The 26,539-nt window shown below is 38.0% G+C and overlaps 1 protein-coding gene across 4 annotated transcripts in view; it reads right to left on the bottom strand.

The window, feature by feature from the left end:
- Positions 1-26,539, bottom strand: part of LOC102692698 (nck-associated protein 5) — a 150,133-nt gene that overhangs the window by 13,699 nt on the left and 109,895 nt on the right. For 2 of the 4 annotated variants that reach the window (XM_015358337.2, XM_015358338.2), the window contains 7 exons: positions 22,758-26,491; positions 21,642-21,819; positions 17,359-17,446; positions 8,819-9,136; positions 5,450-5,574; positions 2,654-2,777; positions 1,757-1,935 (listed from right to left, as the gene is read on the bottom strand). In XM_015358337.2, coding sequence (XP_015213823.2) covers positions 1,757-1,935; positions 2,654-2,777; positions 5,450-5,574; positions 8,819-9,136; positions 17,359-17,446; positions 21,642-21,819; positions 22,758-26,491 — 4,746 coding nt within the window. Of the gene's footprint in view, positions 1-1,756; positions 1,936-2,653; positions 2,778-5,449; positions 5,575-8,818; positions 9,231-17,358; positions 17,447-21,641; positions 21,820-22,757; positions 26,492-26,539 lie in introns of those variants that run through there. The other 2 variants (XM_069196267.1, XM_069196268.1) reach the window with 2 other exon arrangements.

Here is a 26,539-nt window from a genome sequence, read left to right as displayed (position 1 = left end):
AGTGTGGTGTTAGTGGATTTTGCTCTCTCCTGCTGGCTTGAATACACTTGATTCTTTCCCTGACACATCATGTTTCTGTGGGGACTTGGATCAAAAGCACAGCAATGCTGGAGCTGCAGTACCTCCTACCCTAAAGCCTTATTAAAAGGCCCAAGCTAAAGTCATCACCTCAGTGGCGTTCCTCTCTAAGGCTCCCATTTAATTGAACCTCATCCTCTTGCATGACACCTCTCTCTTTCTGACTACCTGTGAAGACACTGTTTTCAATCCCCCGAAAGAGATAGGTATATTTCGCTAGGCAGTTCAATCTAACAGAAAGTAAACTGAAATAAAAAAAAAGCAAGAAAACAAAATCTAATTCACGTTCATTCCTAAAGTGATGACTGCAGGAATATTCCATTGACACTTTTTCTGCAAATCTTAACTACTCAATTAATTTATCTTTTATATGATTGGACTTACATGTACAGTTTTTTACACTATCTCTAGTATCTTTGTAATTGTCCCAAATCACCACAGCCTGATCTTTAGTAGAATACAGCTTTGACTGGATAAGGTGGGGGTGCAGTATTTCTTTTAGGTTATAGTACTGTGCCTGGACACAGAAGAGTTTTATTTTCATGGTCACTGACTCTCATTTGTCATTATGTAAAGTTAAACACTGATAGGTAAATTTCCCGTGACACTGAAAACAGGCACAGCAGCACATGGATCGAATGCAATTAAGTTGTTTTTTTTTCCAAAAAAGTGAGAACAATTTTAATCCTCTTTTCTGCAGAAGTGTGGTTATTTTTTCTTAAACATGTTCAAAATACTGTAAAGGAACTACTGTATCATTTAGCAGAATACATTATTTAAAAAAAAGTTATTTACTCTATGAGTTCTGAAGGGTTAAAGTCCATTAACCACACCACTGGCACACACAACAAACTTATTCAGCACACAACATTTCAGCAAATCAAAAAAGCAAGAGACAATACTTAGAGAGAATTCCGTGTAGATTTTAGTGACCTTTAATCCAATGAAACACTCAAATTCATGTGCGCTTTGTTTATGAACAGAATGTAGACTGTGGAAACTTCAACAGACTTCCTTAAAATAAATCTGTCAAGTATTCAATGAATTAAACAAAATGACAACTGCACTCTTCTCTAAGAGCATAATGTCTTCTACTTTTATTGTTATTCCCATAAAACATTACTGACAGTCAAAGCCATCACTGTCAATTGCAATTTCCATATTCTAAGACAGTATCTGTGGGATGCCAAAGTAATTCACCATGTCCCGTCTAGCAGCCTAGACCTATGAGTTGTAGGTTATTGATGTTAATGATGAAGATTTGCCATTATTAGTTGAATTACATCCCATAAGCGGGCACTTCCAAGTCATGTACTGTAATGCATTTACACTATACAAGAGGGGAGGGAAGTGTTGATTGATGGGACAAATTCAGGCATTCTAGAAGAAATTAGTGTGTTGTTTCAGCCTTTCTCTGATGTTATCTAGTCATTATCAGGGAAAAACAAAGAAAAGAATAAGCCACATAACTTTAGAATGGCGCAGAAAGACTTGCTGAAATCCCGGTGTGTGTACTGGAGCTTGTAGAACAGTAATTAGTACAGCCTAACCTCAGTGGTGGGATTTTTCTTTTGTTTTTCAAAACAATAAGGAGCAAAATGAGCAAAAATAGAACTGCCAAGCAAGCATCACCACACAAATGCAGAGTTTCAGAGGGAAATCGGATCTTTATACTCACACATGGGTTGTCTTCGGCCATTGTGTCAGTGCTAGACTCCTTGTGCTCAAAGCTGTATTGTGGGACATCTTTGTGTCCTTCTTCCCCATAATGTGTGTAGACCTTGTGTTGATAGAAGTCCATAATTGACATTGAGTTTCCAGCCACAATCTTCTTTACCACTTGCTCATCTTGGTCATCTGAGGAAAACAGTTTGCGTCATAATGGATTCTGTGTTTATTGTTGGAGAGGCAGTGTTAGAGTTACAATTGCTGACCTTTACAGCCAGCAGATTTTATTTGATGAATTTAGCTTCATAAGAAATGTATAATTTACTGTTTTCATATTTCATATATGCCAGGTTTCTTTACATTGAGGACAATGCTAGTTTCCAATACACAGTACATTACTGTGTGTAATGTCAGGTACTGTGTTTTTTCACTTGCTATTAAATAACTGAACCCAGATTTACATTAGTCTATATATAAATGTATGCACCATATGGAGATCAGGTTTTGGAAAAACGTTTTGTCTGCTTGGTTTTATCTTCTTTAAAATCAAAAGCCAGGATCACAAAGAGGGCACATCAGCTTAGTGCCCTTAGTGCCTGTTGTCATGACCTGGAGGCCAGGATCGTACATGTACCCATGGTAAGAACCTTATGTTAAACAAAGTGGATTTATTATGAATAGTATAGGGAAAACAAGGCAAAGTGGAAAATGCTAAACTATAACAAAACTACACCCCCTTTTAAATATGCATTAAGCACAACAGGTTAATGCATAAAACCACATCCAAAATTAAATAATGTAGAGCAAACTTTGAAATAACACAGGAAGAAGATACAAAGTGAAATGTTAGAATGTTAGAATGTTAGAATGTTAGAATGTATTTCACATTAAATAGATCTTTTCTAACCTTGGTTGTGTTTCTTCATTTGGCCAACCAGTACATCAGGACCAGGCTCATGCAATTCGTATTCGGACTCCGTTTCGGTACCACTGCTGCTGCCTGAGTATGTACACACCCGTAGTACTCTGTCCTGCACAAGGAAGAAACAGCTTCTAGTTGAAAACACACACCATACTGTACCACAATAACCCAGGTTACGAAAGCATCCCTATTCTTCAATATTTCAGACATCGGCAAAATCTAGAGGCAATAAAGCCTCCTTCACTGGGTAGCTTGGGTTTAGAATACAATCTAAATTAACTTCATACAGATGTAACCATTAATGATTCATTTTGTTATCAGAGAAACGCTTGGACTTCCGAGGAGAATGTGGCCCATTGAACTGAACTGCTTGTAAAAGAGATGATCCTTGTTCCCAGCGCAAAGCACAGGCTCAGGATACGCATAGCTGTTCAGGACACCTTTGGTTCGTTTGTCACTGCTTAGTTTTAAAACCAGAGGAAACCAAACAGTGCAGAAGAAAACTGGCTTTCAGTAAGAAAAAGAAACACTGCCCATGTCAACTTTTGAATATTTTATATACAAACCTAGTATAGTATATGTACTCAGATATACTCTGATATGATATACAGCACACACTTTTATTATTACAGGTAAAATAAAATTTAAAATTTAAAATATAATGGTTAAGAACAGATTTTATTTTATACAGTACTTTTACTGTAATCTCAAAGCACTTAAAACTAGTGCAATTTTTATAATAATCTTTCATTTACCACTTTATTTTTACTGTTGTTTCTGTTCATTGCCGTCGGATATTAGGAGTATTTTACAATTATACAGTTGTTAATTTGCTTACTTAGTTATGCTTTGGATCCGTTTTATTCAAATGGATTGAGGTTCCACTCTAAAATCCACGCCATTTAGAGCAATTTGAAATACTGGCTTAATCATGTCATAAACTTACTTAAACAGTGCAGACATTCTTTAAAAAAACAAAATGACTATAATAACAAGTATTGCATTCATTTTTTACTAGTCCTTTTGGAATTTAATTACATTTCAACCCTTAAATACAGCAACAAGTCCACTGTCACTTGAAAAAAATACATCTTAAGCACTTCAGTTGGCTATTACGAAGATCAATACATGACACAGCTCTCTGAGAGCAGGAGGTCACAGATTTAAATTTTACTTCAGAAGCATCTTGGACAATTTCCAACCTTCAAGCGAGCTCCGGCATATTGCATGAAGTTGTGTTCAATGTCGGAGTTGAAGACCTCTGTAATTAATGCAAATGATAGATTCCCCATTGGTTAAGCAGGTGACTAAGAACCCTGATCTGTTCAGTAATAGTTAGACTGGACCCAAACAAGGCAAACTAATTATTTTGAAGAGGTTTCTGGGTTTTAAATGGGGACAAAGGTGAGGTTGAGGAGTGCAAACATAACAAAAAGGCTGAAGCAAAGGTTTTCAAGCAGCCACACACTCACTGAGACCATTTTGTGCTGATGTGTATCTAGCTGTTCTTGAAGAACAGTTTGCGTTTCCCACAAGGTTACACAAGGTATCAGGGTTTGTCATGTACAGTAGAGAATTCTTGGTGAAGAGTCTGACATTGGTTTTGAAGAGTTTGACCTCTGCTATTGTCAACAGAACCAGTTTCCCCTCAGAGTCTTGGATTGCCATAGGTTGGTAGGAAAAGAGAAAACTCATTTGATAAAATGTTAAATTCTGTCGTGAAATTTCTTTATCAGAAGCCATAGTTTTAAAACTAAAAAAATCCTATACTTACATAGACATACATTATAATACTAATAATACAATCAGGTAACACTTTATTTTTACACAGAAAATATCAATCTATAATGTATAATGCTCTCATGCTCAGTTGTTTAAAGAATTATTTCCAACTTTGCATTATTTCCCAACTGCAATAAAGGCAATTATTTTACCTTGTCAGAGTAACAGTGTTTCAATGTATGCCAGAAAAAAACAAATCTTTCTTAATTTGGCTGTAAAAGATGTTTGCTAAACATGTGCTATACCCTCTATTTTAAAGCAATACACAATTAAAGTTTTACCCTAGCTAACTAGTAGGTGAAAAGCTTGTACACACCTAATGAAAGGTCCAAAGTCTATAGACAAAGTCTGAATCACATTGCTCTGCACAATATGACATATTAATACCTATTTTTCCATTTCCTAGAGCGCCACAGGCTATCCCCAACAGGACACTAGTCCATCACAAGGCAAACACAGACACACTCACACCAGGACCAATTTTCCGAGAAGCCAATTAACCTACCATTATGTCTTAGGACTGTGGGAGGAAACTGGGGCACCCGCAGAACTCCATGGAGACAGTGCGCCCGGTTCAGAATTGAACCCAGTGCCCCAGCACTGCAAGGCAGCAGTGCGAACAACTGCAACACTGTGCTGCCTGACACATTAATATCAGTACATACAGTACATTGAAGAGGGGTAACAATCACAGACAATGCTGCACACGGTCTACAATATCTCTGAAAACTTTCTTTTTAAAATGCATGGCTGATAGGCTTAAAAAGATGAAGTGTTATTAACAAACACCTACATGAAGCACATGCAGTCATTATCACTATAACTCTCCAACTTGTAACAAGAATAACAATTTTTTTTATGAGATGCAGAGCTATGGACTGAGCCACAGGAACACAGATCTCGTTATGTACAGTATAAGCTTGGATTTCTGGGGCAAGGCAGAAGAGAAGAAGCCAAAGAAAATGAGTGATAAAGTTAATTAACGGGTGTCATCCTTACCGTTTGTAGGTTGTTGTGTTCCTTGCTGTTCCTGCTCTTTTCTGTGTGTTTCTCATGGCCTTCTGGAATCCTGGCAGGGACAGTGATGTGCTCCTTCTCGCTTGGTCTCTGGGGCTTCATTATGCCTATGTTGGTGAAAAAGCAATTCAACCTGATGTTTATTTTCAACACATACAATGCTGAGCACCCCAAGACAGATCACTTTACGCAGATGTTTTTATTCATTTGTGCACTTAATGTTGAATCCATTTGCTACTAGTCAGAGCTGAATGCACACTGTATCGTTCATTTGTTGATGTAGCACCTCATATGCCCTTGGCTTGCTAATACCCTTGAGTGTACCCAGCAGACAATAAATTAGCAGCTGACTGTAATTACATGTGATCTGCAAAATGGTAACACTGATGTGGAAAACTAAGTCTTTCTTTTGATGTCCAATTGCAACAGAGAACCGTTGTTCACAAGGCACATTACAATCAATTGTTCTTTCTTGTACAGTTTTTGTTCATTTCCTTTTTTGTAAATGTTTTATATTTTCCTTCTACAAATCCACTACAAATGTTGTGTCTAATGAGACAAGCTTGTTTTTTATTATTTCGTGTTTGTGTTTCTACATTGACACCTTAAAATATCAGGAAATATTCTTTTTGATATTATTAGAGATGGCTGATTTTATTTTACTGCCCATCCACTATACTGTATGTCATTTGCAATGAGTCGCAACTACTGTTTCCACAGTACTCTTGCATGACTAGTCAATCTTGACAAATCCTATTATAAATTCTACTCTGGGTTCATACAATCTGGGCTCCCTAACATTCCCCCTTAGCTAAACTGACTTCCTCACTCCTCCCCTGATCTGCTGTGTACAAGGGCTGCAGGTTCAGAATGGCAGCTGGGTGTTACCCAGGTGGGGGCTGCACCTCAGTGGTGATGAAGTGGGTCCCCTCCTATAAATCTATAAATCTTTCTGGAAACCTTTGCAATGAAAAATGAATCATGCTAAATAAAGGCCATGCATTATTAGGGTTTTTAATGATTTCACTGACCTTCTCTTCCTGACATCACAGTCTTTCTCACAGACCTGTGAGTGTTACACTAGTGTTTGTATGTTTCCGCACAAAGAGATCAAACAAAGTGTCACGTTGTTTCAGTCAGAACTGACTTCAATGTTTCATATATCAATTTAGCAATTACTTACTAATCCCTTCCAAGTGCTGAGTCACATAATACATCGTGAACAGTAAACTCTTACTGTAGAGAACAGTCAAGAACTTTAACCTTTAGTGACTAAGCACCATTCATAATCAAAGTGAAAAGCCCATAAGAAGCATTAGTCAACATCTTATTGCAAGGAATATCTGTCTGTAGCTTTTTTCTTTCTTTTTCAACTTCTGCATTCTGACAAGTTAATTAACAGTGTCTCTCCAGAAACAGCCGTGCAGTGGAAATTTGCATAAGATCAGGGTAGACTTTTCCTCTTATTCTCTACTTATGAGGCAATCTGGTGCTGTAATGTTTTTGTTCAATTTGTTATAATGACAGTGTTTAATCATGGAGTCTACTCCATTGTATGCTGCAGAATTGAGGTCACACGTGATTATTCAAGCATGGACCATATAATCTGTATCTGTAATCACTCTCTCTTATGAATCTCTTGTCACTGTACCTTTAATTAGCTACCCAATTATTTTAAACTACTATTAGAAAGAACATTTCTTTCAGATGTATTTTTTTAACCTAACAAGCAGCAGGTGTCTTTGATGACTAACATATGTGGCTGTGTGGCTGTGTGTCTCATTGCATAATCCACTTAATACAATAAATGTTAAAGCACACATTAGCAGGTGTCAGGGCTCCTTCATTGGACTTGACATGGATCTAAGAGCTCTTCTTTTGAGCAGAGTAGGTGAAGGTCAGTTTGGAATTAAAAGACCGAAAAACTGTGATGTCCTTGTCAGTGTCCCTGCTCAAATGTTTTTGAAGTTCATTAATAATCTTTGTTATTTGTTTTCTGTTCATTTAAGGTAAATTACATTCGTGGTTATTCTTTACACTGCTTCTGCCACTCCAGATTGTTCACATGAAATACACAAGGGATGGATAATGAACAAGACTTCAATGGCTGTTAAAAGATGAGAGACTGCCAAATGGCAGGCACAAGTAAATCAGGCACGCGTTGCAAAACTATGTAGTACTCCACATGCCTCCTGCATTTACAGCACATTAAATACACCTACAGTACAAGTCTCAAAACTGCGTCACAAATGGATTGGCAATAATTATTCTTCTGTATTTTTAACTTTCATCCTCAAGACTTTATATTACGGACTTTGTACAATCCTTTAGGAGCTTTTATAATGTGTGGGATAAGGAATTGATTGTTACAGCTGAAGAAAACCCTAATCATTTAATGAATCACTTATATTTTCTTCACAGAGCATGTTTGACCCAGGCAGATTCTGCCACATGATACTGGTTTCTGTCCAGGGGGAGACAGGGGCAGCTTGGTACATGTTCTGATATTGTCCAGATGTGGGGCAGATTTGTAAACTATTATAAACAAGGATATTTGTTGATCTCACCTGACCCTCTTGCTAAATGATAATGCCGTTCTTGGCCTTTTGCAGAAGCAGAATTAGATATTACTTTCTGCTCTCACCATATTCCCTCCTTTGGCTTCTGTTTTTTGGCGACATTATTTTTATGGAGCTCTGTTCAGCCGGAACCCATGGTGCCCAGTGTCACTTGTACAGTATGTGGGGTGAGGACATAGACTGGAGTGCTGCTGCTGAGGCACTCAAACCATTCTAGCATTGTGCTTCTATCACAGATGTCTAATTTTATTTTCAGGGGTCCTTTGGCCAAGGGGGGGGGGGGGGTGTGTGTGAGGGAACGGCAGAGAGCATGGAGGTGAGGGTGAGTTTCACAGGTGAAGACTTAGTTAAGTAATTAAGTACTTGTTTTTTTCTGTTTTCAGGTAATTTAAAATGACTAAAACACAGCAGAAATCAGTATGTACTGTATGTGCACACACTGCACATCAAAATTACAAAATGTGCCTAAAATTAACGCTAAATAAAAATCAGTTATTTGGACAACATTTTGGGGATTGACAATTCACAACAACAAAAAATCACTCAAGGTTATAGGAATTGGAAGAGGAGGCTGGCATATGGTTAAAATGGGATGTTTCATCCTATTTTAGTGGTAGTTCCACAGAGGTTTCTCGAAAGTTGTCCTGTACATCTTCCCACCTTTCACAGAATGTTACAAGGAGTTGGTGGGTCAATACATGAGAATAATTCAGCGACCCATGCATGTAATCCGTACAACTGGGAACGGAAATTGGAGAAAGACGTTGCTTACCTGAGATGGTAGGAGTGGAAAGGTGCCTCTGTAATACGCATCTAGAAGGAGCCACAGTGGGGTCTGACAGGGACTGACCAATACTGCTTGGATCATCTTGACAGGTTTCGCAGTTTGAAGGCACTTCTCTTTCTAAGGTTGTGGCTTTTGGCAACGCAGCGAGGGCGTGGTGTTCCGTAGGTTCAGGGGAAACACTAAGCACTCTCTCGGGGTTGGATTCGGACTTGGGGAGGTGTCTTCCAGTCACCCTGTCGGCAGAATCGGGGAGGGGGAAAGTTCCTATCCCACTGTCCAGGGTTCTCATCTGGCAACTCGACCCTAAGGTACAGGAAAAGCATGTGATGGAGGGTGGAGATATAAAGGAATTGCTGGAGTTACAGGCAACGGAAGGGGTTATGGGAAAAAAGGGCATCTTGGGAAGGTAAAGCAAAAAAAAAACACAAAAAAAGAGCATTACTTACATCAAAGTGTTAAAAAAGACAACAACAGGCAAATTGCATTTTTTGTATGAATGAATAAGTAATGTACTTTATATTAATATATAATTTACTGTATTAAACATGCAACAAATACTATTGATTCCAATACTCATACAATATACAGTACAGGTACTGTACATGCATTTAAAGGAAAATATGTACCCTCTTAACAGAACATTTCAGTACCAATTAAAAGACAAACTTTTTAAAATATTAATTACAGTAATAATAAAAGTCTTTCAGAATGGCAAATATAGAATTCAACATACAGTCGTGAGTTCTTCTTCAAATGTTAAGTCTATATAACAGATTTTTGCAACAGATGATTAAACTTTTGACCGTAGCATCATATTATTCATAATAATATCATATTATTCATCATAATAAAATTAGTTTACAAATTTCACATAGGTTGAATAACCTTTGTGGTTTTTAATGGTATGTAATCACATTACCAGGCAAATTTCACACATTTGGTCTCCAGCATAACTATGTGTGTCATTTTTTTTATTTTCTTCTCTTACCTCCTACTTAGTCATTATGTTGCTGTGAGAAATATTTCAACAGGTTTTTCAGTTGAAATGTTCAATATTCTGTATAGTAATTTCAGAAGATTTATGCAACAGATGGCCAGATTTTTTTAGACTAGTGTTTGCAAAAGTCTTTCTCATAGCTAAACAGATGGATTGTTGTTCACTATGATCCAATTATGTGTTACTGTGAATAATGTTGGCTAATGAATCTTCACTAATTGCTGCATAATTAAGTTTATGCCCAGATTTGAAAAATACAGTACATACAAAACACCCTTACTAAAAATCAAAAATCTATTGAAAGTAATATGGCATTGAAGAGACCTTGCGGGAAACAGATTCTCTCCCCACACACTGGAATTCAACAAAATAAAATAAATTGTACTACAATTCTACTATTACATAAGCCTACAAGTAACTTTCTGGAATGGAACTACAATTTTACTAGTAATTAAAAGGGCTATTTGTTTACTTCTCTGTAAAAATGTTGTTTCCCAGTTGAGGGAAGAAGTTGAGTACCACAACACACCCGGGTACATCTTAAATAGAACATAGATCACATTTTCTTCTACTTTATGTTTAAGAAAGACACCTATTTAAGTTTTGTTTTACTCCTGTTCTACTTCTGCTTCTGGTCATGAGATACCTGCCTACTTTCTTATCTCCACTGGCTGAGATTTCCCTATCCTATTCCTGCTCTAAGGCCACATACAGTAGCTTACGTGTGGCAATTTTATATCAGTCCCATTTACCCAGGACATAAACATATTTTGCTCCCGAGCGTTATAAAACTGCTATAGTATCTTAAGCATACAGAAGGTTTATTAGTGGAATAAAATGCTATGTCCATGCAGGCTAATGACAGTATTTTATTCTGATGCACACTGTTTTGCATAAATTCGTATACAGTGATTAACATAAATGTTCATATAGACTGATTGCACATCCTTGAAGAACATCCAACTTAGTTCATTAATTTCCCCTAAGCCCATTTCTGATTTTAACAGTAGGCTTTTCTTTACTTGCTGTATAGGCTGGAAAGATGGTAAGTAATTAATTTTATCAACAAAAATCAACCTGCATGTTAAGCAGTTTATATTGATGTAAGTAAAGATAAAAAAAACCCCAACCTACTGTATACCACAGAATTAAATGTACAGTAACAGGGAAGAAAATGTAGGTACTGTAGGTTTGATGCATTGCTGTGATTTAAGACAAGACGAATTGCAATCAACTACAAAGCATTTAGACTAAGAATATTCTGTGATTCTGGTTTATAAAATTAAATAATGAAATTGTTTGAAACCATGCTATTACAATGCACTGCAGACAAAACTGAAATGTGCGGTCTTTCAGTACAACTATAATTAGTTTAAAAATCTTAATATCAATAAATCTGCATGAATTTTACTGTGCACAATCAAAACTATAATTTATCCAGCTCCGCTAAGAATTCCAAAGGTAGAATACAGACAACATCTGCTTCTGTTCTGCCTCGATATTCTCTTGACTTAGGTCGTAAACCAGGAGATTTCTACAAATTTAATTTTCATTGCTTATAACTCACTCTGTTTTAAAGCCACCTTGGGCTTGTCATCTAAAAGTCATACTCCACTCCATAGAGCATAAATTGTTGCAATGCAGTGTCATTTTCACAACAGATAGCTTGGGTTGTGCAGTGAATCAGAACTCAGAGATGCTGGACAAAAGTTAATTTTGGATGGAAGGACAATTTTTCATCGCAAAATTATAGTGTTAAAACACTTTTATTTCCATACTGTTCTTCCTGCTTACAGCATGTTAACCATATGGCAGATTTCAAATAAGTATTTGAGGAACAGCTGGCGATAAAGAGGTGTCTCTCATTTAAGAACAAAATATAAAAAGTATGTAAAAAATCTTCAAAACCGTGAGACACATACTGTATTCAATGAATGTTTAGATTGCTTAAGGCACCAAAATTCTCAAAAGGCTTAATTCCAAACTTGAACTTAACTTAAAATCAGCTAAAGAAAGTGCATGTAAAATCTGTTATGCACAGGATATAACAGATAATTTCATTGCACATGATGTTTTTGTTTTTTGTATGTTGCAAAGTATAAGTAAAAACAATTTGGAGATATATTGATTTATCACTATTTCTCAGATGGTATAAATGGACTATCTTCAAATCCAAAGCACAAGAATGTAGCAGGTAATGCTTTCTCCAGGCAGTGGTAACAGACTTCATCAAAAGAGATTGAAAATTGATTTAATTCTACTGTCTTCATGCTGACTGTGTTTCTGGGCCCAGTAACCCACATCTCTTTGATATAAAACCCTCAGGTGCTGTACTGTATGTCTTTATTAAGATGGCACAGAGAGGAGAAAGCAGCTATCACTCCTTCATCTGATCATGTAAAACGAACCAACAAATAAGTCATTGTTAAGATGATTGCTAAATCACTGCTCTGAAACATGTCAATGAGTTCATGAAGGAAATTCGGAGCCATGTATATTAGTTGCTTCCTTAACTATTGATGTTTTCCTGAAGAGCTAGGATTCCATTTACAGCAGTATACATATATATTTTTTTAAATCACCAATTTCATGGCTTGTCAGCTACCTTCTCCATTTTAACGGAAAGCATTCCAAAACTGTATTATTAACATTTTCAAAGCACAACAGATGTTACAAATGACTGAATATAATTATACCTGCTGTGGTACATCTGAATTCTGTTATGCTGAGATGCGTTGCAATGCTCAAAACTTCTTCATATAAAGTGTTTTGTATACAGATCTCAATAAAGGGTGCAGGAAAGGCTTGGCACTCCTGCCAAATTAGGAGAAAAATAAATTAAATCTGCCATACAAATCACAGTTCAGAGTGCTAAAAGTGGGAACTGCTTAAGTCTTTATAAAACATTTAATTCTACAGAAAAGCTCTGGATAAATGTGCTTAGCCAGCAGAAATTAATATTCAGTTGAAGTAATTAACATACAGAACAGATTAGGCTTTTATTTTTGGGCTCTGCTTCACTATATGTGGAAACAAATCTATTTCATTTTTATCCCTCTTGGAACCCAGCCAAAGTCCAAACAGTTTATTAAACTCCTTGTGAACTCCAGGCTGACAGCAGTACATGATGAACGAAGAATGAGCTCAAACTGTTATACAGCAGGTCCCCTTTGGGTGGGGGCAGGAGGGGGGCCATACCCACTCACATTGTGGAAATCACAGTCAAAGAGACAATACCTTGAAAATTGCATGGCTCTCTTTTATTGAATGTTCAGCTTTCTTTTTCGCAATGCAAGTTTAACGGAGCAAGCACAATAACTCAATATGCTCTCACACATCTCTGAATCTCTGACAAAACAATGCGGCACCTGCTGTACAGTCGTTTTTATATCGGTGATAACTGTCCCACTAAGAAGCCACGTTTAGAACATTGTTTATGTTTTGAACGTGTATTTACATCAGCCACTATATGCATGCAAGTAAAGACAAAATTAAGAGGTGACAGAAAAAAAGGGCACCTTTGAAAATGGACTTTTATTTGCTTGACTAAATTGTTGAATCATTAATCTACTCAATGTCATTAAAGACCCAAAACATCGGACAAGGGCAAGGCCATTCAATTACATGAAAATGATGAGTAAACAAAACAGTAGAGGATGCCGGTTTCCCAGCTTGTTTAAAAAATACTTAACACTTTAATTAGTTACCCACAAGGGGGATTATATCAATAAAGCCTTTTGGATTAGGCTATCCATACTGCCAGGTGAGAACCAACCATAACATGCTTTGCAAGGTAATAGTGTCATGGAGTCTTTGGAAAAAAAACCCATCAATAAATAAAATACTGCACATGTATTTCAAAAAGAAAATTAATTTTAAACACAAACACTTATACATAATAATATCAGAAACAAATAAAAAATAAAATCAACTGGAAAAAATAAGAAAAATAATTTTTCAATGACATATAAGTAATCTGAGGTATCTTCTTCAGAGTCCCCTGTCTAGGACAGCTATTTCGAGAATATGATGATTCAGTTTTTATTTATTGCCTTTGAAACGTGTCCACATCTACAATGACTTACTATAAGTATGCAGTCTTTCAATAATGTCATAAACAGAGTTCTCTTTCATTAGAGGAGACTTTAAATTTACTCTAGGATGATAATTGCATTTTAAATTGAAAACATTTCCAGCAGTTTTTTCATTATTACTTGGAATATATTCCGTTAAGGAGCTTTGGGAGTCATTTACTTTTACTACATTTGAGCTGGGATAATATCTAAATAATCTTATAACGAGAGGGTGTGTGGGTGCTGCAGAATTGCCAAATTAGTTTTAAGACCAATTAGATACAGTACTTCAGATAGGGGAGAACAAGGTTATGATTCAATGCTGAAGTCAGGAAAACACATGACACGTGACAACTATTCACCAAATCACTGTTTCAAAGCATTTATTTTAATCAAACAAAAGCTTCCTACATATGAGAATATACATAGTATAACTCAATGCTATTCAAATGACATAAGGTTTGAGCTGCATATGAAATCTGTATGTAGAATGTCCTGAGAAATGTTAAACATACAATATAAAAAAATAAGCTTTCGCTAAGATTTCAAACCTTCAGTAGGGTAACCTTACAGTAACACATCAGACTGAACTTTATAGGCCCTATTCTGTACACAAGTGCAAACATAAACACAAAAAGTGGCACATAAATGAAACACAGGCATAAAAAACTACACTGTGCATAAACAGTATTACAGAGACGTCTTGTGCCATTATGGACAAGTGCCATGGTTCGGCATGTATTTCCAAGTGTGATTTAATAAACATATTAGCCCATGTGATTCTAATAGCAGGCCTGCCTAAACTGCTCAAACCAGTTTTGCTTAGTGGCACAGCTGGAGATGTTAATAAACAATAAATTTCCAATCACTGTACGCACTATAGGCTAGTTACCCCCAAAACACCACTAATTGTGGACTAAATTAACTAGAGAGGAAATGATTCCAAAATTAGTGCTATTCAGAATCTGTGAAGCCCAGAATAATAAAAAGCTAATGTCTGCCACTTGCCTGGTGATGACTTCCTGACAGAACAGGATGACAAGTTTTGCAGAAGCCAAAGCAGACAAACAAAAAGGGAATGAAAGACAGAGAAAACTACTGAAGGTAAGAAACTAAAAAGCAAACCTCTACTCAAACTCACATCACAAAAATATGACAACATGAATAAACCATCTTTTGTTGCAGATCCAGTGGAGTGCTACAGAGAGCTCATCAAATTCAAGAACAACAAGAGACAAAGAAATGGCTCCTCATAACAATATGAGCAACTCAGCCCTCTCTGAGAAGCACTATCAGCAGGAACTCAGGCTAGATAAGCACTAGCAACTGACATCTGTCTCTTACCGCTGACAGACCAAGGAAATGAAAGGGGGAGATATAACAGTTAGCTTGTAGTGGCATAAGTGTTGTCTGCTTTAGCATTTCTAGCTACTGCTCCCTTGCAAAAGACTGAAGTGTTCTACAGGTCAGTGTGTGGTGAGCCAAGGTGCACAACTTCATCATTAGTGAGGCATGGAGGCAAATTAACAATATTTCCACAGCCTGACAAGCTGCAACAGCAAACAAAGCAGGATTTTTTTGGTTAAGAGTGGTTCCTCTAAGGCCCTTGGAGTCATTGATCGTACACACAAGCTACGAGCAGCTGTGTGGAGCAGTCACCTTGTACACTGGGGAGGGGTCCACTCTCTGAGCCCCTGGGATGCCAATTATCCCAGATTAGCTCACAAATCCTTCATCCATTCAGGCATCACTCATCCACAGTCCCAACTGTCAATTTTGTCTGAGCAGGATGACAGTCTGACCGGCTGGCTGTCACATGACAATTGATACCCCGTGAAACGTTGGCTCACTACACCTGTTGCTGAGTACAGGTATAACATAGCTATCATCTCTGCTCACACCATCACTGCGCACGTGTCTGGGATGCTGAAAATCCATTTCAGGTGTGTTGATCGCTCAGGTAGAGCACTACAGACCATTCCTCCAAAGGTGTGCAATGTTCATTGTACGTTTTGCAATACAGAATATTTCTGCACATTGTAGATATTATGTTGACATTTCAGAGAATGTGTTACAAACTCAGAGAGAACATGATATGATACTGCATCCCATGCCCTGTGAATTAAGGAATCTTCTGCAGGCAGTAGATACAGTACTTTAGTATTTTTCACAGGTGTAAGTATTTCATGTATAGAAATGTAATATAATTGTATTCGCTATAATGCTATAATTTACTATAATGTTATTTATTGAGAGGAGAGGTGTTTAAAATCATTTATATATTTAATGAGTTGTAGTACATTAATTGCTTCCTGCTCTCCATTGCTGTTCTCACATTATCCAGCAAAGCTGTTAGTAATGTGACTATCTTTTTCAATGTATTCGTGCTCTCACTTCTTCCTGGGGATATTTAGCTGTGGCATATATTATTTGCCTACAGGCCCCGGCCTCTTCTGGTTATTTAACTGTAGCAATCTCTCATGTCATGGAGCATGGTTTAATAATAATAATAATAATAATAATAATAATAATAATAATAATAATAATTGCTACAGTTATATAGCGCTTTTCTGGACACTCCACTCAAAGCACTTTACAGGCAATGGGGATCCCCTCCACCACCATCAGTGTGCAGCCCCACCTGGATGATGTGACGGCAGCCATAGTGAGCCAGAACGCTCACCACACACCAGCTCTCAGTGGGGAGGAGAACAGAATAATGATCCCAATTCATAGATGGGTTTAGGAGGCCATGATTGGTAAGGGCCAATGGGAAATTTGGCCAAGATGCAGGGGTTACACCCCTACTCTTTTCGAGAAACGCCCTGGGATTTTTAATGACCACAGAGAGTCAGGACCTCGGTTTTACGTCTCATCCGAAGGACGGTGCCTGTTTACAGTATAGTGTCCCCATCACTATACTGGGGCATTAGGACCCACACCCCCTGCTGGCCCCACTAACACCTCTTCCAGCAGCAACCTTAGTTTTTCCCAGGAGGTCTCCCATCCAGGTACTGACCAGACTCACACCTGCTTAGCTTCAGTGGGCCAGCTGTGAGTTGCAGAGTGATATGGCTTCTGGCTACATGGTCTCTCTTACATAGTGAATGTCCTACCGCTTGCTGAGTGCTGCCAGCTCTTGCCCAATACTACTTTTTCTCAACATGACTGCCACAATCAAAATCAGAGCAATGGAGAATGACCCTGCCTCTTAAAGAGGTGATGCCTAGTACAGCTTAGATACAGTATGTTTCTCAAGCTTATTTAGGATTTTTCACCCTTTCAAAGTTTCCACTCTTTTGATAAGAATAGTGCTCTATGATAGCACATTTAAATGCACAATAACGGCACTGTTTTGCAAACTACGATGACAGCAGGATATAATTTTCATGGACACCAACCAAGGTGGAATCCACCTGAACAACTGGGGTTTTTACAAAAACCAAGGTACATACCTATCATGTGGTCTTGACAAGTAGGCTCCATAGTCGGTTCTTCATCATTATCAGTTATAATGTGGATCTTTTGCGGCACAGGCTTGATCTGGTTATAGAATTAAAAAATATCATGAACATTAAGCTTTATTTATATATCTGAACAGTATTACAATATTTATGTAATCGCTCAACTGGTGGTTTATAACCCTGACACCAGATACTGTATGCTCTGCATGGAATTCAGATCAAAGTAATTTCCAGCATAGACAACAATGAGATGTTGATCGGTCACCCATGGTGTTGAGGCCGATACCTATCCTTGAAACAAGCATTCCCCTTCTTTTAGGTAGTGTGCCCTTTTGTAAACACACATGCCCCATTTTACATGGAGCATCTGCACATATAAGAAAGAAACCACTTTCCCCCCGAGAAACGTTTTCCATAGATATTGTTAATATTACTAGTAAAATAATTGGCTGACCACACAAACAGCTTAAAGAGCTGTATTATATTGCAGTACAAAGGAAAGCTCAGCCTAGCGCTGGTGACCTCTCCCACCCTCTTCGTTCTCATTTTCAACCTTCAGAGGGGAGGTTTAGAATGCCTATGGCCAAGAAAAATGTACACAAGAAATGTTTTCTCCAAGAAAAATGTGTATAAGAAATCTATTTTCTTTTCTATCTTTTCTTGCATATTAAATACAGCTAAGTGATTGTTTCCTGTGTGCAACTATCGGATTAATGTAATGAAAGTGTAATACTGTATATGGGTAAAGTGAGATGTATACTGTATGTTGAATAGCTACAGTAGGACTATTGTTGGTTTTCAATGTGTATTTATTTTATGTTGAGTGTTATTTGTGTTTTTTAGTAGTTTTGTATGGTGATGCTGTAGACAAATTTCCTCCTGTTTGGATGGGCAATAAAAGTTGTAAATAATATATATAACTATCCAAAGCTTCAATTGTTTCAACCTCCAGCACCACAATTACAGTACTTCAAGGAGGAACTACTGTAGCACTCATCGTCAACACACAGTGAGCACGACACTCCTAATAATGCAGCCCTCTTGTTTGTTACCTTAAGATGTTCTTGTGTTCTTAATTCAGGTGACAAAAACTAAAACAAACACTATTTTTAACAAAGCAAAAATAATCCCTGCTCTGAATCATGACTAAGGAACAGACAGGGTTTAATTCAATTGACATTTAAGCTGTAGAACAACAGAGGTCATTTAGACATTGAATAAATGTGAAATGATATTTACTTGTATTGGATTTCTTTAACGTTTGCCTACAGCTACAGATCAGTCCCTGATTTCGATTTTGAGTCTGCTCAGTAGTGTGTCTCTCAGAAACAATTTGCATATCCTTCTTTCTTTACAGAAACCGAGGTGTTCTTTCCTTTGCTTGAACAGCGTTTTGATAGTGACAGAGCTGTATGTGCAATTAAAAACAGGAAGAAGTGAATCATTGCTGGAATCCAGCGTATTTATTATGTAAAAGGCAAAAAGCTACAGTACATTGTGCCATCTAAATTTTGTTTGATCATGAGTTACCTTTAAAAACGTATTCTTATGTAAACTAATGAGCACCTTGGGAACTGACAGAATAATTACAAAGTGCAAGCTCAAGAGCAGTCAGCAGCACTAAATGCATATAATTTTCAATGATTTTAGACATCCTGTGAATGTCTGTTGTATTTGTATCATCTATGAGTATAACTACTGTATGTGAATGTAGCACAAATGAAAAATATTCATGCCGATCTATTGCAGTTCTCCTGTGTTAGAGACTATTTCTCTCAGAATGAGAATGTTTATTACATATACAGTATGTCAGCAATATTAAATGATAGAAGATTGATTTTGGTGAAATTTTGATTGACTCCCCTGGGAGAAGCTCAATTAATATGCACTGCAATGAATGTGATTGTAAAGTAAGACTTACAGTTCTTTATGTCTGTGGTACACATTTACTAGCTCATAATTCTACTTTTAATTGTCGTTTTAGGCCTACAACAAAATATATACATTACTCACACACACTGACCATAAATAATTTAAAGGATATCTTATAGAACTCAGTAAATCCCTTATGTTCAATATAATTCTTCAACTGGAAACTGCTGAATTCCAATTAATGTCCTACAGTCTCTTATAAAAGAGAACTATGGTCAGATATTTCTATAAAGGTATAGATCATTAAAATAGCTATGCAGTTAAAGGGCTTATTTTAAATGTAAAGGGAGGTAGCATTGTAATAGATCTAATTTTTTTTTATCACCACCGCTGAAATCCTGCAATTTGCTATACCAGCAGGTAAAAAAGAACCAGCAAACGCTAAATGTACCTTCTTTTTGTTGTATTTCTGTTGAGTGGAGATACAGGCAGAGCTGTCAGGACAGTATTAAATGGGGCATTGTTAAATTGAGTGTCTTTGATAAGGGGCTCCGCTTTGCTATCAAAATTCTAGATCAGCTGGATTGAATTTCCTGCATATTGCACAGTTCCAGACTTTCACGGTCTCTCTCTCTCACTCTCTTTTTCTCTGTCTCACTCTACCTCTCTCTCCGTTCTTAGAGACACTGCAAGGTCAGTCAGATTACGGGTCCTGCTGCAGCCTTTTTTTTCCAAATGGCACAAAATATTTAAATTTTCCACAGGGGGAAAAAACTGTTGCTCCTACAAGTACATGCACCTAGAGGCTCACAATGTTTTTGAAGGACTTTGATATGACCTTGTGAAATCTGAAGTGCTGTATGCAAGTGGCATGTTTAGCTATGGAACAAAAAAAATATATGTTTTGGGTGAAAAAAAACGTTGTGTCTATTTATATTGAATTCTGATATCTGGAAGCACCACTTGAGATGATTACATAATAAAATAATAGAGAAGGACAAAATGTGGGTTACAAGTTAAATTAAAATGTCATTGAAATTTTGGAGTTTCATGCAAATTTTGAAAGTTTAAAAAATACTTTTCACTTTTAGAATGTTTCAGACAAAAAACCCTGATAACCCTAACCCTAAAACACTCCTCTGAAATTAATACATATACATTATTGCTTTCTCTTTCTCAAAACAGTTACATGAAATAAGACATACGATACAATGTTTCATAGTGACAAGAATAATAACCGAATGTTCCCTGATTTTTCTGTCTGTTCAGCTATACAATTTTACTTTGATTTATGTTTTCATTACTTTTCATTTAGATTTGTTATTTTTCTTTCGTTAGATCCTTGCTTTTCTGCCCATTCTGGAAATTAAACAGCAATTTATAACTTTTCACAGAGAAGGGTGCTGCATCTGTTTGAATTCAATACACAATACAGTTTTCCTGAAGATTCATGTCACCTAAATAAATCAACAACATATTCAGCAATTAAAGAGACTCAAAACAGCTTTGTAAAAGCTTAAAATGGAACAAGCATGGCAACAACACTGGCTCTGTGCTGCTCCATAGCCTGTGGTCATTCTGCATTTTGTCAACATTTTATATTGGAAGATAAATGGCAAATAGGAAAATACACAGAACCACTTTTCAACACTGTTTTCAAGTAGTGTGTATTGTTTATTTACATTATTTCATGCATAATAAAATTGGCCTCTGTACATCCTGAAGAAAATTCTAAATGACAGACAAGGTCAGATATTCACCTTGTTGGCTTCATAGATGATTCTGATCTTTTTTTAACTGTCCTAATGCTCTACCGTCATTAGAGGAGACAAAGAACACCAGCTTGACATTTCCTAATGTGTTACTGTACCAAAAACAATTCCAATTGCCCAGAGTTCCCCGTGTAATGAACAGCACTTCCTGTATGTGTCCTTTTTTGTACAAAATTCATCCAAAATAGTGGTCGCTTTTGGGCTCAAAAATCCAATGAAAGCCTTCATGTGACATTTCAAAATATACGCTTGTGAGCAAGGACTTCTTAATTAGCTAGCTTGAAGGAGAGATGGTACAAAGAAACTCTTGTGTGTTTACCTTAACACCAAACTTGAAAAGGTAACAAGATCCCAGAGGCATTTCAGGTATCAAACAGAACTACATGTGTAATTGGAAATGCACAGTGGAGATAAAAGCAGACACAAGCAACTTGTCTAGAGAAACAAAACTGTAAAAAACTGTATCATGACAAGACCCCACAGAAGGAAAGATGTAATTCAGATCATGGTCAACGTGTCCACCCAGCACCTCTTTCATCAGTTTCTTTAGACAACAGCACAAGGTCTGTCAGGGAAATGAAATGCTACAACAAAGCACAAAAGTTTCACAGAGCAAATCAAATGGCTTACCACAGCTCCGCTCTGAATCTCCATATCTCCCTTAATTTCATTGTTTTTCTTCTGGTTTCCCTGGGAGTTGATAGAGATGCTGGGCAGAGCTGGGCCCTGGGAGCTGCCCTTCGACACAGTCCTGTAGGAAACATGATTTGATCCATTTTCTGTCAGCTGGGCAGCTTTCTTATCAACTCTGCAGGTAGAAAGTGATTCCGCTGATAAATTAGACTGTCCTTCTTCAATCTGCTGGCTTCTCCCTCTGCTTTAATGTTTAAAATAACCTCTTTGTATCTTTCTGTCTATGGTCTCTTTGAGTGATAAATGTTTCTAAGTAGTCTTGATAAAATCTGTCGGTTACAATTTAAGGTAGTATATCAATTTATTCAAGTACATATAATGATATATTTTTCTGCCCAAGACTGCTGTGGGATAAAGGGGCGAAACATGGATCATGTCTGATGACTGCCTCAATGGCCTCTGGTTGAGGCAACTAAAAAAAATGGTCACTTAATCTAAGAGAAGTCTTAAATAGGCAACTGGGTTTTTTGTTAAAGCTCTCAAAAAATGCATCAAACAGATGGCCTTTGAGAATCACATTGTAGTTACATACAAATTCAAAGGCACATAGACAGGTCTTAACAGTGATGACTAGCAAGATTCTACAGTAATGGAAAGATCACATTTCCTGTGATATTGGTCATAAAACCAATACAATTCAATTCGATTTATTTTTATATAGCGCCTTTCACAACAATAATACTGTATATCTTAGTATGTATGCACTCAATCTTCCATACACCTTTTGACTACAATTACTATTTTTTGCCATACTTAAACCATTAAAAATGGAAAAGTAACTTCCAAAAAATAATTCTACATTTAACTAACACCAAGAAATAAAATTTGAATTGAAAATATACTGTAGGAATTATACTAATTTTGATGTTTAAAGGGGAGTTTGAAACATATAAGGCAGGCATACAAAAATAAAAATGTGGATATGATTTTAATCTTTTCAACAATAATAAGTTAAAAAAGGAATATATGTAATGATCTTAATTAATTTCTGCATTGCTTCCCATGATTGAAACTGTATAATACTGTGAATTTATTACCAGGTTTTATTTTTACCTGTTCAGTAGCTCCTTCATGAACTGATCCTTTCCTACGCAGGTTGCAGAACGCTGTATCTGCTTCATGGGTTGTCCTTGCTGACTGTTACAATGATCCATTATTGAACCCAGTTTATCACTATTCTCTGCCTTCTTTGTTTGCTCTTGACTATATTTACATTGCGGCTCATGTTTCTTCTTATCTTTCTTTTTGTCAGACTTCATCTGCTTGCCTCCTAATACTGATCCAATCTTGATATCTTTCTTGTCGTCTTTTGCTTTAGACGCATCTGTTTTCTTGCCACTCAGAGCAGGAAGCTTGCTTTTCCGGAAGCCAAACCAGCTCGCCAAGGTTGAGCCTGTCTTCTGCTTTGTTTCCGAGGCTTGTGGCTTGTCCTGAACTTGGCCTTTTTGCATGTTCTCCTGGATGCCCATCATAACCTTCTCTTCTATTGTGGATACTGAAGGACTCACGGGGTTTTCAGTTATTTCTGGCCCTTTAGTTGGGTCCTGTTTTTTCAGAGGCCTAACCAGCTCACTCCGGTTAGGGCTAAACAACCTGCTTCCATTAGCTTCTGGTGTCTGCTCAGTGCTGAAGACAGGAGACGATACAGTATCAAACAGAGGATGTGATGCAACTTTAACAGGTCGTCTAGAATTTTTAAGTCCAAACCTATCAGCGAGAGGTAGACTGCGTGCTTCTTTCTGTGGTGGAGACTTGCTTCCATCACCCACTGAAGTGTTTTTAGAGCCATCGCCCTTGGGGGTGGTTCTCAAAGCTATTTTACTTGGACTGCTCATGCTTCCATGAGACCCCTGCCTGTTGTAGGAGACGTCAACACCTCTTGGAGAATGGGATGGACTTTCACTCTGGCCGGTGGCAGGCTTAAGCTGAAACCCATCAATTAACGAATTTTGCCTTGTCAAGGAGTTGCCTCTTTCGGCTGTATTTGTTATTATTTGAGTCCGTATCTTTCCAGGTCCTTCCAATATACTGGCGCTAGGTTTCTCCCCGGAATGTGTACTAAAGCTCTGGCTACGAGCTTTGGCCCCATTCATCCCCAGGGCAGGCTTTAAATGAGCTTTATTTGTAACTGAAACTGACCTCTTAAAGAGTCTGCTTTCTCCATCCCCTTTAGCACAAACAGGGCTTCCATTTTCAGACACTACAGATGTTTCCAGTGTTTCCACGCTTAATGGGTTGCTGTGAGTTTCACTTTTGATCTCCTGGTCCGACTTTGCCGTCTCCATTTCAAAATCCGCAATTCCCTCTGATGTATCACATTCACTAAAATGGCTTGCTGTCATGGTCCCTTTGGAAGCTGAATTGATACTATCTTTCTCCTGTTTTCCTGGCACCGTATAACTTTTTCTCAGCAAAGGAGGTGATTTCACAAGGGCCTTGAGGCCAATGGGAATACGTGTCTTTGAAAGTTTCTCTTCAGAGCTCTGAGGAATAATTCCAACACTAGAGGAGGTTGGGGACACCTGAGAACTCTGAGTGCTCTGTGACTCAGGAGTATTTGGTGAGTGACCCTGCAGTGAAATTGGCAAGCTGCTAGAGGTTTTATATGGTAGAGGAAACCCATTCTCAGGAGTTTGCCCTTTCTTACTGGAGAATGTGCTTTGCAGTGAGAAGCCTTTCTGAGAGTTATAGAAACAGGGCACTTTCTTAGAACTTTTGGATGCAGATTCTTGGAAATCTGGGACGTAACCAAATCCAGAAGAAGGGTGGTACAGTTTAGCTGTAGCCCTTTTAGGTGATCCTTTCGTTGGGGTCTGATTTATCCCTGGAGACTTTTGCAGGTGTTGATTGGCATTTTCCACTAGCTTTTGAGGTGTTATTTCTGTACAATGACTTGCATCTGGTTCCATTATATATTGCCCCTTAGGAGAGTTTAAATGTTGCATATCAGGTAGAGGTGGTTGGTGTTGATGGTGTATTTGAGATAAATGGGGAGTTCCTCTTAAAGCATTTGCTCCAGTGAGATGAGCCCCAGGTTTAAGTGCGACAGGTGTGTTTTCATAGTTTGGTCTTATAAGTAAGGAAGCAGATCGTCCTGGAGGGGGAGGAGGGGAGGGAGACCTGAGTTCAGTTTGTCTAGCGTCACAGAGCCTGTCTCTGGTTGGCTGTTCCCCGTAGTCAACAGGCTCTATGTGTCGTCTAGGTAAAAGGGGGGATCCTGAATTTCCAGTGGAAGAGCTCTTTCCCCACTCATTCCTGTTGGGAATCTTGGAGCTTTGCTGAGGTGGGCAACTGTACTTTGAAACTCCAAGTTCTGCTTTTGGGCTCTGAATACAACTGCCTCCATGAGGTTTTATATACCTTGACAACTTTACTGGAGGAGAAGATGGTGACTTCTCTTGAAAAGAAGAAGTGGAGGTCCCACTGTTATTGCTGGCTTCAGCAGCAGACACTTTAGACACCTTCTGTGGGGATCCTTTACCTCTGCTTGGTATTTTGGTCAGGTTTGCCTTTTGAGTGGAAGCATTCTGCATAGATGAATTGACTTTGTGAACACTGCTATAGATGGGTTTTATTAATTTTTGTTGTTGAGGAATGTGTGACAACACTCTTTCAGAACTTGTGTCGGCACATGCACTCGAGAGAATAACACTCCTTTCTGCCATATTGTCAGGCTGATGCTCAGCTTGGTTTTCAGGGGATTCTAAGAGTGTGTAGTTTCTTGCATTGCTTCCTTTCTGACAATTAGACTTTCCCTGAGGTATCAGTTTAGTATATTCAGCAGTGGATACGGTCTGCTGCTGGCCTACTGAAATCTCATTTCTAGTCACAGAAATGACTCCAGTCTGCTGTGAACTGAGCTCAATAGGCTCCCCGTCTTCCGCATCAAATACTACAGTAATACATTCTTCAGACAATGCATTTTTCACTACCTTATGCTGCTTTATCAAATTAAAAGTCTTTGGCCTGCTGTCTGGTTGCTGAGATTTGCTCTGATATTTTTGACACTGAAGAGTGAACTCTTTGTCCATCTCTTTTGATAGCCTCTTAGTGTCTTCAGCTTGTTTCTCTGCCAGCTGGTGTACTGCAGTGGTCTTCTCGTCTCCACTTTCCACATGCAAGTCCTCCAAGACTTCCAAGTCATCAAAGTCTGAAAGCTGGAGAGCACAGTCCCTCTCTGTTGGGCTAGGTTCACACTGAAGGACAGGGGGGCTGAGAATTGCACAGTTCTTCTCCCCAGGAAGAAAGCCATTGATAAAGCTTGTTAGTTTCTCTGGTCTTTCCTTTGAGTTGAAGTATGAAGGCTTCCCTGTCACTGACTTCCCACTATACTCCCAGCTGAATAGACTATCAGATACGCTGTGGGTTAGCTTCTTGGAGTATGTCCTACAGTCTTTTATAGGAATCTCTTGGCATAAAGAGGGAGCATTCGTGGATTCATCATCCGCATCATCGTGAGAGTCAGACTCATATGTGAACTTTTTGCCATGTTCACGTTTTGTGCATAGTCCTGTAGTTTTGCATGGCATCTGGGACTTGAGGGCACCCTGGCCTCCACACTTTATCCCAGGGGAATAGATCCCTTCATTAGAGTTCATGCAGTCTTTGTACCCCCATTTGGATTTGAGGGAAGATGGTTCCATTGGCTTCCTTTTTTGAAGCCTCTTCAAACCTTCAAGGATGTGACTCTCTTTCTTCCTGGTAGGGGGCTGTTCTTCGGCGGGACAGGAAATGTTGCTCGGGGCTGAAGAGCCAATGCTTACTCTCTTCTCCCACGTCAGTGATGACTATGATGCAAAACACACCCAAATCCCAGTTAAACAACCCGTACTATG

This window comes from Lepisosteus oculatus, chromosome 12 (assembly GCF_040954835.1).
Source record: "Lepisosteus oculatus isolate fLepOcu1 chromosome 12, fLepOcu1.hap2, whole genome shotgun sequence".
Classification (NCBI taxonomy): domain Eukaryota; kingdom Metazoa; phylum Chordata; class Actinopteri; order Semionotiformes; family Lepisosteidae; genus Lepisosteus; species Lepisosteus oculatus.
This window is presented reverse-complemented; position numbering and strand designations above follow the sequence as displayed.